At 46.2% G+C, this 16,316-nt stretch overlaps 1 protein-coding gene across 2 annotated transcripts in view; it reads right to left on the bottom strand.

The window, feature by feature from the left end:
* The window catches only part of PIGL (phosphatidylinositol glycan anchor biosynthesis class L), a 225,813-nt gene that overhangs the window by 70,597 nt on the left and 138,900 nt on the right, over positions 1–16,316 (bottom strand). For both annotated transcript variants that reach the window (XM_068270357.1, XM_068270356.1), the window contains exon 3: positions 3,647–3,737. In XM_068270357.1, coding sequence (XP_068126458.1) covers positions 3,647–3,737 — 91 coding nt within the window. The remainder of the gene's footprint in view (positions 1–3,646; positions 3,738–16,316) is intronic.

The raw sequence follows: 16,316 nt of genomic DNA, 5'->3' as shown, positions 1-16,316 counted from the left end.
ATAAGCTTAGTGAATTGACGCCATTATCTACAACTTTGGATGCATCCAGATTTCTCTGTGTGTAACCCTTTGAATGCTGTTCTAGTTGCATATAATATGCTGTAAATAATCTATTAGAGCAAAGAAGAACAGACTAACCAGCAAGCTCATGGTGACCCAGAACTCATTGGGTTGTGTAAGGGACTACAATGGTCCTAAAAGCCCCCTTACTAAGATGTTAAGAAAAACAAAAGTTTGCTTTCCTAAGGGCTGGTTCAGACGGACGCTTGCAGAGCGTTTACAGCCAGCGTTCAGGGCTTGGTGTTAAACGCTCCCATTCAAGTGAATGGGAGCGTTTGTACCAAGCTTTCAAGCGCGTTTACACAAACGCGGCGTTTGGGTCCCGATTTTCCCTGGCGTTCAAGGAGCCCCTGGAAGCTACATGTAGCTTCCAGGGGAGGTTAACCGCGACGGCTAATGTCCCCCTAGGGGAAGAAAAAACGCGACCGCATCCAAACGCACACGAACGCAGCTGAACGCGACGCCAACGAACGCAACGCCTCCAAACTTCCATCTGAACCAGCCCAATACCAAGGAAAACAAGAGTTTGCTTTCTTAAAACAGAAAGAATTTGCGATAATTCAGGTTGGAGTGAGCTCGAGATGTCTCCCAGGCACCACTGCTGAATATATGCAAATTAACCATTGTACCCTTAGAAGCTAAACACACCTCCAGAACCGCTGGAATGCAATGATGTATCAAAGAAGAAATGCTGGGTTTCATTCCACTTTAAGGACTTGAGAAATTAAAACGTATCAGTAATTTGAAATTATGGTCACATGATCCATGGCTTCAACTTCCTTCAGAGAAAGAATCAGAATGCAGAGTGCCCGGAGGAAACCAATGCAAACATGGGGAGAACAAACGTGCAGATAATGCCCTGGCTAGGATTCGAAGCAGGGACCCACACTGCAAGGCGAGAGTGCTATCCACTACGCCACTGTGCTGCCCAAGAGTTATTGGGCAAAACTGCACCTTACCAAGCACTTTTCCTTTTAGTTGATAAGAAGACTGCTGGTTTGTTTAAAACAAGACTTAATTTGTGAAATGCTACTTAACCTCTTACGCTAAGATCATTTGAAACCGTTACCCGAAGTGTTGCTAATGAGCACTTTTACAGCTGCCTAGTGCCCAGGAAAGGAGCTTACAAGGGAACTGATTATTCAGCCCTACTGCTCTGCCATCAGGCTGCATGCACTGCTGAATGACTCACAGAGGACTGCCACTCCCCCTCCATTTCCAGTAGTGATGGGAATTTCGGCTCTTCTCTGAGAATCGGCTCTTCTGAATCGGCTCCCATTAAAGAGCCGGCTCTTACGGATCTTAATCGGCTCTTCATTAAATCTCACTAGACACCACTCAGAATCGGAGTAAAAGCCCCGCCCCCGTCTCCATGAAAACTCCAGACTGCTTCTCTGACTGGGGCAATCCCTCCCGCTACTGCTCTGCTCTGCCCCACACACTTCTACAAGCTGCAAGAGAAGGACTACATCTCCCAGCATGCCTCAGTGCCCTTTATTACACAGCAAATCAGAGCTGTGTGGGGCGGCTGAGGCATCGGCTCTTTTAAAACTGAGAACCGGCTCTCGTCGTTCGCAGCAGCCGGCTTGTTTGCGAACGACCCATCACTAATTTCCAGCTTTGTAAATGTACTGGGCATCCAGAACCTGCAAAATACTTTGTAAATTCAGCATCATGGCTGTTCCCAGGATGAAATATTTATCAGTGAAGTATTTAAATATTCACTATATTTGGATGGTAGGGCCTCTGGGAGTCTGCAAAGAAGAGCATGCTTGTTGATAGGGAATAGTCAGACACAGGTGTATGCTGTTACACTTGATTAGCTGATGGGCTGTTTGTGGCCCGTATAAAATTGCAGATTGCTGGCTGGGAGTGAGCATTTGCTTCTTGTATGTATTGCATTTTCTATAGAGGCAGGGTGGGTGTATCCCCTGGTGGCAGCAGCACTGGGGCTCACCTGCACTCCCCCTCTTGGTGTCGCATGGGGATTTGGGGGTGCTGGGCAGTGGCAGAGCTCGGTGCCCCCGCCTGCCATGTGCACCAGTGCTTATGCAATGCTCAGCTCATGGTGACCCAGAACCACTAGGATAGTATAAAGGGGAGACCAAAAAGCCCTCTATTAAACAGCAATGTTAAAGGATGACTAAAGTGAAAAAAGTAAGCAGTTAAAATCTGACAGAACTGAAAGGTTTTGGATTAGTCCATCTCCTCATGGGGAATTCTCTGGGTTTTTCAAAAGCATTCCCTGAACAGTAGTAGTGTAACTGCCAAAATAGAGTACAAGTGACTAGGGAGGCTGGCTGGCTGGTATTTGACTATTTTGGTAGTTAGACTTAGCACCTGCCGTTCAGGAAATGCAATTGAAAATGAAGAAAACCCTGAGAACCCCCCGTGTGGATATGGACTAGTCTAAAACCTGTCAGTTCTGTCAGATGTTAACTGCTTACTTTTTCACTACAGTGGTCCTTTAAAATGGAACTGAAATCACCTAAAAAAATAATAAGAGTTTCTTTTATCTGGGGCTTCGGCCAGCCCCGTGCAGCTGACCTGTGCCCACGCCGTCATGGACAGTTCCCCCGCCGCAGCTTGCTTTAATTCACACAGTGGAAGACGACTTCTAAATCAATGTCCACTGCGCCCTGGCCACACGTATCCTCATACGCCAAGAGCGTCTTGCGCAGGCGCAGTACCAGAAACTTTCTGCGCAGGCGCAGAGCACTCCAACTGTGTGAAGTGAAAGTGAGCCGCGGCGTAGGAACGGAGAAGCGCATGGTAACTTTGTGGGCACAGGTCAGCTGCAGGGGGCTGGCAGCAGCCCAAGTAAGTGAAACTTACTTTTTTTAAGTGATTTCAGTTCCGCTTTAAATGGAATTGTGTCTTCTTTAAACAGAAGGTATTTGCGATAATTCAGCTTTAGGTGAGTAACTGTGGTTTCCCATAATGCATCACTCCTGAATATGCAAATCATCTCTTAGGCCCCGTTCACATGTAAAATCGCAAAGCGCTAGCGATTACCGCTACTGTTTTGCGGGAGTGATTTTGCTGCGATTAACACAGAAAAATCACTGGACAAAGTAGCGTTTTGGGAGCGATCGCAATTAGCAGTTCTATACATGGTAATCGCGATCGCTCCAGAATCGCTGCCAAAACGCTGCATGTAACATGTTTGCAATTATCGCTAATCGCAAAACGCCCACGATCGCGGCAGTGGGAACACTGCCATAGGATAACAAGTGCTAAGCGGTTTTAAAAAGCGTTAGCAGTTTGCGGGTGAGTGCAAATCGCGCGGTTCCCGCTCAGATGTGAACGGAGCCTTTATGACCCTGAAAGCAAGGCTGCACATCCAGAATTTGCTTACTTAACAATAAATTTGTGCAAATACCTGCTTGTTAATGACAGCCAAGAAGGCACAGAGGGTTTTCATCAAGATACAGGTATTTAGGGGCTTTTTAACATCACCTTACCCAACAAGATGGGCAGGGAGGAAGGAGGTAGTGTCATAAAAATTGACACAGAACAGACTGTAGAAGAAATTCACAATAAATAATCACAGGGTAATCACACTAACTAATGTCACAAACCTTACCAAATCAATATGATTCTCCTTGATATGATTGAGTAGTAGATCCGATAGGAGTTGTTGGTCCCACTGTACTCCTGGGTTGTCAGGAAGATCTCTGGGAAATAAAAGGAAGTTTCATTAGTGACAGAGCTCTGAATAAACACACCAGCATTGTGCAAAAACTAGTCTGCTTCTTAAAAGGGACCCTGAGCTCCTTTTAAAATCGATATTTGGACTTACCTGGGGCTTCCTTCAACCCACCATAGCACGCTAGGTTCCCCGGCATCCTCCTGGCTCCTCTCTTGGTCCCGCTGGCGGACACATTAATCAGGCCGAAGTCGACGATGAGTACCCCCGCCACGCACATTACGCGTCATCAAACCAGCCGGCGTGAGAGTCCTGTGCATGCGCTGTTCTCTAAGACTGAACCGCACATGCGCAGTACTCTCACGCTGGCCAGAGTGATGATGCGCAGCAAATTGGACAGCTAGCAATGCTAAAATGGAGTGTGCAGGAGCAACATGATACCTAACCAGATCAAAAGACAAGAGCTTTTGTCTTAGTTAAAGCATTACACCAGGGGTAGGGAACCTTGGCTCTCCAGCTGTTAAGGAACTACAAGTCCCACAATGCATTGCAGGAGTCTGACAGCCAAAGTCATGATTAATAAAGGCAAATGCATGCTGGGATTTGTAGTTTTATCACAGCTGGAGAGCCAAGGTGCCCTACCCCTGCATTACACTGTAATATGACATTCTGAATTTACTTTTTCAGAGTATAACCTTCAAACTAATTGTAGACTGAAGCCTCCCCCACCCCAGCATCCTGCAGGATCGTGTTGCATGCTGGGACAACTAACACAAACTATTTGGGACAACTAACACAAACTGTTTGGCATGCGTTTTTCATGCCTTTGGGAGCTTAAAGATGAAAAACAAAATGGTGGAGAAGTAGCTAGGTAGTATTGTTGTATTTTATTTTTATAATGCTATGGGTGCAATATGGTCAAAGGTTTTTTTTTATAGTTTGGTTCCTCTTTAAAGGACATCCGAGATGAAAATAAACTTTTTTAGTTTTATTTTAGATCTAAATCTAGTTTTTAAGTTTTTACTGTTTCATTGTCTCTGCTCAATGACACCTTCATTGAAGTATGCTAGAGCTAAAATCTATGAATTATTGACCCTTTTTATCTCTTTCCTGCTCCAAGAAGCCATTTACCGACAGGAAAGTATTTTATGGCTCTAATTACTTATCAGTGAGGGTTATGCTATAGTCTGACCTAGTCCAACCTGAACCTAACCTGGATAGAAACTGTCACTTGCATACTTGATGTTTAACTCTTTCAGGCAGAGAAATAAAAAAGGAACACCGCCTAGTTATTTGTGTGCTTTACACTATACATACACATGTCACATGTCACGTCGGTTGTCCTTTAACTATTAAAACAGATATATTAAAACAGATATATTTTACAGAGAAGCTTACATTATTATTATTTAGTATTTATATAGCACCAACATCTTACGCAGCACTGTACAGAGTATATTGTCTCGTTACTTAACTGTCCCTCAGAGGGGCTCACAATCTAGTCCCTACCACAGTCATATGTCTATGTATGTATTGTGTAGTGCATGTATAATAGTCTAGGGCCAATTTAGGGGGGAAGCCAATTAACTTATCTGCAAATTTTTGGAATCTGGGTGGAAACTGGAGTGCCCGGAAAAAACCCGGGCAGACACGGGGAGAACATACAAACTCCGTGCAGATAGTGCCCTGGCTGGGATTCAAACCCGGGGACCCAGCGCTGCTATGTGAGAGAACTCACCACTATGCCACCATGCTGCCCCAAACCATACATCAAGTTTGCGTAAGTTTTAATTACAAAGTTACCAGTTTATCAATTATATATGAACATGTTATATTGAAAAAAAAATGATTAATAATCCATCTGTACTACAGAATACTCAGATAGCGCATGATGACTCAGAACCACTAGGAAAGTATAAGTGCCTATATGAGAGCAAAAAGCCCTCTTTCTAAAAAGCAATGCCGGCTATAAAAGAAGGCAAACTTATAATCCTATAAAAGTTAATAGATAATATTACTTGATAATAACTTATTCATTAATTAGCCTTCCCTTACATTTATGAAAGGCTGCACAATAAATTAGCAGTGGCTGTAGATTATAAATGTGAGGCAAACAGTTATAAAAACATGACACAGAAAGGCACAGAGTGGAAATAAGATCCACGCAATGACTGGCTATGCTCAATCCGTGACTTAGAATGATCATCTAATACAGGGAGTGCAGAATTATTAGGCAAATGAGTATTTTGACCACATCACCCTCTTTATGCATGTTGTCTTACTCCAAGCTGTATATGCTCGAAAGCCTACTACCAATTAAGCATATTAGGTGATGTGCATCTCTGTAATGAGAAGGGGTGTGGTCTAATGACATCAACACCCTATATCAGGTGTGCATAATTATTAGGCAACTTCCTTTCCTTTGGCAAAATGGGTCAAAAGAGGGACTTGACAGGCTCAGAAAAGTAAAAAAATAGTGAGATATCTTGCAGAAGGATGCAGCGCTCTTAACATTGCAAAGCTTCTGAAGCGTGATCATCGAACAATGAAGCGTTTCATTCAAAATAGTCAACAGGGTCGCAAGAAGCGTGTGGAAAAACCAAGGCGCAAAATAACTGCCCATGAACTGAGAAAAGTCAAGCGTGCGGCTGCGAAGATGCCACTTGCCACCAGTTTGGCCATATTTCAGAGCTGCAACATCACTGGAGTGCCCAAAAGCACAAGGGGCCTGATTCGCAAAGCGGTGCAAACCCTTTGCACGCCAGTGAAAAGCCCTTTATCATGCCTAAACTCAGTTTAGGCGTGATAAGAAGAAACTCGCGTGAAATTCCTGCGCGCAAGGTTTTGCGCGTGCAGCTGCGCAGCGCGATGCACACAAAGCGCCCATTAAACCCTATGGGCGCTGCGCGCGGAATTGCGCAATTGAGTTAGCACCGCTTTGTGCTCTTTATCACGCGCAAAGTTTTGTGCGCGATAAAGAGCACAAAGCGGTGCTAACTCAGCGGTGCAAAGGTTATCACGCCTAAAGTCTTTTAGGGGGGATAGCTGAGTTATCACCGCTTTGTGAATCAGGCCCAAGGTGTGCAATACTCAGAGACATGGCCAAGGTAAGAAAGACTGACCACCACTGAACAAGACACACAAGCTGAAACGTCAAGACTGGGCCAAGAAATATCTCAAGACTGATTTTTCTAAAGTTTTATGGACTGATGAAATGAGAGTGAGTCTTGATGGGCCAGATGGATAGGCCCGTGGCTGGATTGGTAAAGGGCAGAGAGCTCCAGTTCGACTCAGACGCCAGCAAGGTGGAGGTGGAGTACTGGTTTGGGCTGGTATCATCAAAGATGAGCTTGTGGGGCCTTTTCAGGTTGAGGATGGAGTCAAGCTCAACTCCCAGTCCTACTGCCAGTTTCTGTAAGACACCTTCTTCAAGCAGTGGTACAGGAAGAAGTCTGCATCCTTCAAGAAAAACATGATTTTCATGCAGGACAATGCTCCATCACACGCGTCCAAGTACTCCACAGCGTGGCTGGCAATAAAGGGTATAAAAGAAGAAAAAGTAATGACATGGCCTCCTTGTTCACCTGATCTGAACCCCATTGAGAACCTGTGGTCCATCATAAAATGTGAGATTTACAAGGAGGGAAAACAGTACACCTCTCTGAACAGTGTCTGGGAGGCTGTGGTTGCTGCTGCACGCAATGTTGGTGGTGAACAGATCAAAACACTGACAGAATCCATAGATGGCAGGCTTTGGAGTGTCCTTGCAAAGAAAGGTGCAAAGAAAGGTGGCTATATTGGTCACTGATTTGTTTTTGTTTTGTTTTTGAATGTCAGAAATGTATATTTGTGAATGTTGAGATGTTATACTGGTTTCACTGGTAAAAATAAATAATTGAAATGGGTATATATTTGTTTTTTGTTAAGTTGCCTAATAATTATGCACAGTAATAGTCACCTGCACACACAGATATCCCCCTAAAATAGCTAAAACTAAAAACAAACAAAAAACTACTTTCAAAAATATTCATCTTTGGTATTAATGAGTTTTTTGGGTTCATTGAGAACATGGTTGTTGTTCAATAATACAATTATTCCTCAAAAATCCAACTTGCCTAATAATTCTGCACTCCCTGTATAAATATGGGAATGAATTCAAGTAATTGGCTCTAGTCCACGATCATTACAACACAAAGGATGGGGTGATGGTGCCTCAACGGCCTGCTTGGTTCCCTCAAAAATAATGAAGTAAGATTTATTTTGGGAAAGATGCCAAGTGAAAAACATTTAGGCATGATGGGAGCGAAATGGGGTCAGGAAGGATACATTAATATTAGGTGTGACAAGGCGTAGAAAGGCCTGGGGGTCTGTGGCCGAGTCTGCGAGGTCTGTTCTGTCTCTAGGATGGGGACAGAGACAGATAAAGGTCACTTCAGTTCACTGGAACCCTACAGCTGGAAGAAACAATATTAATGATTGCACTGTTCACCCTTCAGTGACAGCGGTCACATGCTCCACACAATCTTTCACAGGACTCACCAACTAAACAACTCACCTAATATCTGCCGCCCATAGGCTAAATGGCTATTTACATTCTATAGCAACTAAACTGTTCTTATAGATAAAATCAAAAAATATATTTTAAGAGGACAATAAAGCTAAACATTCAAGAAAATGGCTTATTTAAAATTTCTAAGGTCGATCTAAAATGTTTCCAGTGAAATGCTTTATATTTGTGTAGATGTATATATTTTTTTTTTACCATACTTGTTTTACTTAATTAGTATGTTTTTGTTTTTTTATTTTAAAATAAAAACAAAAAACATTTAAAGCTTTTATTGAGCAAAAAAAACAAAACAAAACAAAATAAATTGTTCTAAATCACAGTTGCATATGGAATCATACAGAGCAATGGAAAATAACTAGAATTGCATGGATGGTGAACATACAGCAATTTATACACATGCAGCTCAAACATTGTTTACATTCCCCTCACCCAAAGCCCAGTTGTGATAAACATTTATATATATGTTACGCCCAGAACCCGAAGTTTGGCCACTTCTAGTTCTGGCCGGCCACTTCGCATTCTGGCCGGCCAATGTGCGAACTGGCCGCTGCACTGCGGCCAATGTGAGAAATGGAAATTATTTCTGTAACGTTAATGTATCTTCTGGCCGCAGCGCAGCGGGCAAATGTATCACATCTTAGTTAATATAATGAAATTAAGCCGGCGGCAATGTAACAGATGAAGCCGCCGGCTTTTGCTCTGCCTCTCTCTCCTTCTCTTATGGGCAGCCGGGGGGGACACACGTGTCCCCCAGAGTCGCTCGTCGCGGCAGGAGAGCAGAGTGAGGAGGCTGCAGACATTGCTTCTGCCAGAACGGCAGGATTCCCTGCTGCGACGAACGACTCTGGGGGGACACGCGTGCCCCCCCCGGCTGGCCATAAGAGAGGGAGAGAGAGGCGGAGGAGAGGCAGAGAAAAAGCCGGCGGCTCCATCTGTTACATTGCCGCCGGCTTAATTTCATTAAATTAACTAAGATGTGATACACTTGCCCACTGCGCTGCGGCCAGAAGATACATTAACCTTACAGGAATTATTCCATTTCTCTCATTGGCCGCAGCGCAGCGGCCAGTTCGCACATTGGCCGGCCAGAACCTGAAGTGGCCGGCCAGAACTAGAAGTGGCCAAACTTCGGGTTCTGGCCGTAACATATATATCGTAACATATATATTATTCGGAAACATCATATATTTCTATTTAACAAACTTTCAGCTATTTTTGGGCCACCTGGTAATGTTTTGTGTTCAGCGGATAAAGCAATCCCTCCCCTTATGCCCCCTCCTTTTCTATTATTGAAGGTCACTAGACTTTGAAAGGTAAACAAAAAAAATAGAAATTATTATTTTCCTCTATGGATTTTATCATGGCCATTTTTTTAAACACTATATTAACCACTTCACCACTGAGGGGTTTTACCCCCTGAGCACCAGAGCAATTTTCACCTTTCAGCGCTCCTTCCATTCATTCGTCTATAACTTTATTATTACTTATCGCAATGAAATGAACTATATCTTGTTTTTTTCGCCACCAATTAGGCTTTCTTTAGGTGGGACATTATGCCAAGAATTATTTTTTTCTAAATGTGTTTTAATGGGAAAATAGGAAAAATGTGGGGAAAAAAATAATTATTTTTCAGTTTTCGGCCATTATAGTTTTTAAATAATGCATGCTACTGTAATTAAAACCCATGAAACGTATTTGCCCTTTTGTCCCGGTTATAAAACCATTTAAATTATGTCCCTATCACAATGTTTGGCGCCAATATTTTATTTGGAAATAAAGGTGCATTTTTTTCAGTTTTGCGTCCATCCCTAATTACAAGCCCATAGTTTATAAAGTAACAGTGTTATACCCTCTTGACATAAATATTTAAAAAGTTCAGTCCCTAAGGTAACTATTTATGTATTTTTTTTAATTGTAAATTTTTTAATTTTTTTTTAATTACAAAAAAAAAAAAAAATGGGGAGTGTGGGAGGTAATGAGTTAATTTTATGTGTAAAAGTCATTTATTTGTATGTGAAAAATGTGTAGGGTGTAGTTTACTATTTGGCCACAAGATGGCCACAGTAACTTTTTGTTTTAATGCGACCTCCAAGCTTCCTTCCGGAAGCTTGGAGGAAGTATAATGAGCATGGACACGTGAGTTTTTTCTCACAATGATCGCGCTGCCCATAGGAGAGCAGCTGATCATTGCGGGGCTTAGATCAACGAACGGGAATGGATTTTCCCGTTCATTGATCTCTGGGCGAGCGGGCGGCGGCGGTTTTACTAGCGGCGGGCGGCGTGTTTACGAGCGGGAGCGCGGGCAGCATCGGGAACGCGAAAAGTACGTGTTTCTCCGTCCCTGGTTTTTAAAGGATGGAAAAAGGGGCGGAGAAATACGTACGCGCGGGGGTAAAGTGGTTAAAGTATAGTTCCATCAAGCATATTTAGTCATTCATTGTATTCGTTTACAAAAGTGTAGATCCAATATTTTATAGTACTGAAGTGTGGTAAGAATTGTATATGAATAAGTCATCACTTGAAATTATACTAGCATATCCATTTACATACATGTCTTTTAATAGTATCATGTATCAGTGGCGGACACAGGCAGCAGTGGGCCCCTGTGCAAAATATCAATTGTGGGCCCCCCTCGCGCGTCGCGGCAAAAAATGGGCGTGGATAGAACCTGCGGCGCGTAGCGCCGCGGCAAAAAATGGGCGTGGCAATGACCGGATAAGGGCGGAGCTAACTGTAATTTAAAGTGATCCCGGGGTGAGAGTGATATGGAGGCTGCCATATTTATTTCCTTTTAAACAATACTAGTTGCCTGGCGGCCCTGCTGATCTATTTGGCTGCAGTAATAAACTGAATTACACCAGCAACAAGCATGCAGCTTAATCTTCTCAGTTCTGACAATATTGTCAGAAACCCCTGACCTGCTGCATGCTTGTTCAGGGTCTATGGTTGAAAGAATAAGAGGCAGAGGACCAGAACGGCAACCAGGCAACTGGTATTGCTTAAAAGGAGAGAAATATGGCAGCCTCAATATTATTCTCACCTCAGGTTCCCTTGAAAAGTGCAACGCAAAGACAGTGGGCCCAAGTTTTGGTGACCCTTTCCCCAGAAAATTCACATAATTGTGCAGGTTTTCTCAAGAAAATACACATAATGTGAGCAGATTTGCCCAGAAAATACATTCCATCATGTCGGCAGATTTGCCCAGAAAATACGTGCAATGATGTCGGCAGATATGCCCAGAAAATACGTGCAATGATGTCGGCAGATATGCCCAGAAAATACGTGCAATGATGTCGGCAGATATGCCCAGAAAATACGTGCAATGATGTCGGCAGATATGCCCAGAAAATACGTGCAATGATGTCGGCAGATATGCCCAGAAAATACGTGCAATCATGTCGGCAGATATGCCCAGAAAATACGTGCAATCATGTCGGCAGATATGCCCAGAAAATACCTGCAATCATGTCGGCAGATATGCCCAGAAAATACCTGCAATCATGTCGGCAGATATGCCCAGAAAATACCTGCAATCATGTCGGCAGATATGCCCAGAAAATACCTGCAATCATGTCGGCAGATATGCCGAGAAAATACGTGCAATCATGTCGGCAGATTTGCCCAGAAAACACATGCAATCATGTAGCAAATTTGCCCAGAACATACATGCAATCATGTGGCAGACCTGCCCAGAACATACACGCAATCATGTGGCAGACCTGCCCAGAACATACACGCAATCATGTGGCAGACCTGCCCAGAACATACACCTGCTAAAATAAATAATAAAAAAAAACATTTACTCACCTGCAGCAGCAGACCTCCTGTCCCAGCCTCCATCCGGCGCACAGCTCCCATGGGTGGTTGGGTGGATAGGTAGCCTGGTGGGTAGGTAGGCAGCCGGGTGGGTAGGTAGGTAGCCCTTAGCCGGGTGGGTAAGTAGCCTGGTGGGTGGCTGGGTAGCCGGGTGGGTAGGCGGGTGGGTAGGTAGCCTGGTGGGTGGGTAGGTGGGTGGTTAGGTAGCTGGGTGGGTGGGTAGGTAGCCTGGTGGGTTGGTAGGTAGCCGGGTGGGTAGGTAGGTAGGTAGCCTGGTGGGTAGGTAGGTAGCCGGGTGGGTGTGTAGGTAGCCGGGTGGGTGGTTAGGTATCCGGGTGGTTAGGTAGCCGGGTGGGTAGGTAGCCGGGTGGGTGTGTAGGTATCCGGGTGGGTAGGTAGCCGGGTGGGTGGGTAGGTAGCCGGGTAGGTAGCCGGGTAGGTAGCCGGGTGGGTGTGTAGGTATCCGGGTGGGTAGGTAGCCGGGTAGGTAGGTAACCGGCAGGGTGGTTAGGTAGCCGGGTGGGTAGCTAGGTAGCCGGGTGGTTAGGCAGCCGGGTGGGTAGGTAGTTATCCGGGTGGGTAGGTAGCCGGGTGGGTGGTTAGGTAGCCGGGTGGGTGGTTAGGTAGCCGGGTGGGTGGGTAGGTAGCCGGGTGGGTGGGTAGGTAGCCGGGTAGGTAGGTAGCCGGCAGGGTGGTTAGGTAGCCGGGTAGGTAGCTAGGTAGCCGGGTGGGTAGGTAGCCAGGTAGGTAGCCGGCATGGTGGTTAGGTAGCCGGGTGGGTAGCTAGGTAGTCGGGTGGGTGGGTAGGTAGCCGGCAGGGTGGTTAGGTAGCCGGGTAGGTAGCCGGGTGGGTGGTTAGGTTGCGGGGTAGGTAGCCGGGTGGGTGGTTAGGTAGCGGGGTAGGTAGCCGGGTGGGTGGGTAAGGTAGCCGGGTGGGTGGGTAGGTAGCCGGGTGGGTGTGTAGGTAGCCGGGTGGGTGGGTAGGTAGCCAGGTAGGTAGGTAGCCGGCAGGGTGGTTAGGTAGCCGGGTGGGTAGCTAGGTAGCCGGGTGGGTAGGTAGCCGGGTGGGTAGGTAGCCAGGTAGATAGCCGGCAGGGTGGTTAGGTAGCCGGGTGGGTAGCTAGGTAGCCGGGTGGGTAGGTAGCCAGGTAGATAGCCTGCAGGGTGGTTAGGTAGCCGGGTGGGTAGCTAGGTAGCCGGGTGGGTAGGTAGCCAGGTAGGTAGCCGGCAGGGTGGTTAGGTAGCCGGGTGGGTAGCTAGGTAGCCGGGTGGGTAGGTAGCCGGGTGGGTAGGTAGCCAGGTAGATAGCCGGCAGGGTGGTTAGGTAGCCGGGTGGGTAGGTAGCCAGGTAGATAGCCGGCAGGGTGGTTAGGTAGCCGGGTGGGTAGCTAGGTAGCCGGGTGGGTGGGTAGGTAGCCTGGTTAGGTAGCCGGGTGGATGGTTAGGTAGCGGGGTAGGTAGCCGGGTGGGCGGGTAAGGTAGCCGGGTGGGTAGCTATCCGGGTGGGGGGCCCGACTCCTATCCTCCCTCACTCACCTCGGGGCCCCCCTCCCGGTATGCGCTGCAGCCGGCGGGAGAGCAGAAAATACAGGAAGTCTCCGGCCGGGGCTGCAGCAGACGCTAGAGGCAGCTGCTGCTTAGTTTCCGATATGTCTCCAAGTTGGAGACCAAGCGGCAGCTGCCGCCCCGGCCGGAGACTTCCTGTATTTTCCGCTCTCCCGCCGCATGAGGGGGGGGGGGGGGCGAGGTGAGGGGGGAGGACAGGAGTTGGGCCCCCCAGGTTAAAAAAATAAAACATAAAAAAAAAAAAAATTAAATAAAAAAAACCTGCAATACTTAATGGGCCCCTGAAGCAGCGGAACTTCAGGGGCCCTCGTGCGGCGGCACGGCCTGCACGGCCGTATGTCCGCCACTGTCATGTATATTTCACTAGTGCTAGTAAGTATTTGCTGTTTACTATTCATTTGTAGGAAAGTTTTGCAGTACAACAACTACATACTGTAGTTACTACTTAACTTGCCTATCTACCTTCTGTAACAAGGTAGATGTGGACCATCCCAAAAAAGCAGAAACTATAGATTTGCCATGTTTTGCTTAACAATTATTTTATTATGACTGTAATCTGTGAAGCTTACCATTTAGCCGGGGCCATTTATTTTACATACAAAGCTTGGATACAAAAAGGGCTGGCACCACAGAATAAAAAAAGCTCTTTATTGAAATGCCATTAAAATGACATAATAGTCAAAAAAAATAGGCTTTTAGCGGTGACAGCCCGCTGTTTCGATAGCTCTTTCTCAAGCCACTCAGCCTAAATACAATCAAGTACACAGAAGTGACATATGACATAACGCACACTGGGCCCGACCCGCAAAAAACGCCAACCAATCCAGCACGCCCAAAAGTTGACGCACATGTGATTCCCCCAGAATTGGCGCACATGATGCACCTGGATTGGCACACATATGATGAGCCGTGATCGGTGCATGGTCAGCCTTTTTTTCTATTGGCTGCTTGTACATTATGCTGAGCGTCCCCAGCCCCTCCTGACATCACTGCTGGTAATTGTTGCAGTTATTCAGATGCTCTTGCCCTGCAGCAGTCGGAGATGCCTAATTGGCTTTTTATTTTGCAGGTGTGTGTTGTTTTTTTTTCTACCTAGTTCCCCACATGGTCCTTTCCTCCTTTATGTGCTGTGATTGGCTAATGACTTTTTAACCACTTTGGAACCCTTGGTACGCTTTTCTACTCCCCGCAAAACTTCACCTGGGGCTCAGGGGAGTAGATAGGCGTACCTGTTTTGTTTTGGCAGCTGTGCACGATCGCGCGGCGTCACGTGCACGCGCGCGCCCTGCTCTTCCCTCCGCGATTGGCAAATGGGAAGAAACCTTCCCAAAGCCAATCGTAGTCCCCCACAATATGAATGAGCTCTGCCAAAGCCGATGGCAGAGCTCATTCATTGTAAACACATTATTATTATGTGTAATCGGCGCTGTGCACGATCGCACACCGTCACGTGCACGCGCGCGCCCCCTGCAGTTTCCTCCGCGATTGGCGAATGGGAAGAAACCTTCCCAAAGCCAATCGTAGTCACCCACAATATAAATGAGCTCTGCCAAAGCCGATGGCAGAGCTCATTCATTGTAAACATAAAAAACACTTTTATGTGCGGCTGGCGCGCCCCCGGCCCCCGTTCACGCGCGCATGCGCGCCCCCGGCCACTAAAGTCAAAGATTGGCCAATGGGAAGTTACCTTCCCATAGCCAATCATAGCCCCCCTTGTAATGAATGAGCTCTGCCAAAAGCCTATGGCAGAGTTCATTCATTAGACATGTTTATAAACATTGTATCTGTAGTAAAGCAGATACAGTATCTTTGAGATCACTCATGAGAGGGATCTCAGAGAACTGCATCTGCTCACTGTGAGTGTTCTGAAAGACAGCATTTTTATTAAAAAATTACATTTATTAACCCCTGCCAGCCCTGATTAACCCCTGCCTCCCTTGCCTCCCTTTGACTCCCTTCTCCCACCTGTCATTTTTTTTTTTTTACATTTAGGCACTTTTTTTTGCCAATCAGGCACTTCCCCTATACAGTAATATATATATTTATACCATAGACATACATCTGTGGTATATAACCATCTGTAGTATTTAAAAAAAAAAATAATAATTTGACCCCTGACCTGCCTAGCCACTACACCACTATAGCCACTATCACCTACCTGACCTGCCTAGCCACTACGCCTCTATAGCCACTTTCACCTACCTGACCTGCCTAGCCACTACACCACTATAGCCACTATCACCTACCTGACCTGCCTAGCCACTACGCCTCTATAGCCACTATCACCTACCTGACCTGCCTAGCCACTACGCCACTATAGCCACTATCACCATATAGGCTATTTGGGAGCAAGGGGGCAAGATGGCGAAGAGGCTCTATTCCGCACAGGAGGCGGCCGACATGCTGCAGCAGGACAGCAGCAGCAGCAGCACCAGCGAAGAGGAGGAGTTGGAGGAGTCAGACGCTGACTGGATACCTGACTCCGAGTCGTCTTTCTGTACAGAAAGCGACTCAGATAGCGATTCTGCTGGGCCGTCAACCGCTCAGCAACCTAGGAAAGAGGGGGAGATGAGGGCCGCTAGTGACACCGACTCAGCATCGGAAGAGGGATCTCCTGTGGCTACTACCAGCAGTGACAATGCCAGAGGTCAGAGGGCT

This window comes from Hyperolius riggenbachi, chromosome 2, assembly GCF_040937935.1.
Source record: "Hyperolius riggenbachi isolate aHypRig1 chromosome 2, aHypRig1.pri, whole genome shotgun sequence".
Classification (NCBI taxonomy): domain Eukaryota; kingdom Metazoa; phylum Chordata; class Amphibia; order Anura; family Hyperoliidae; genus Hyperolius; species Hyperolius riggenbachi.
Note: the sequence above shows the minus strand (reverse complement) of the source record. Positions and strands in the feature narration are given on the sequence as shown.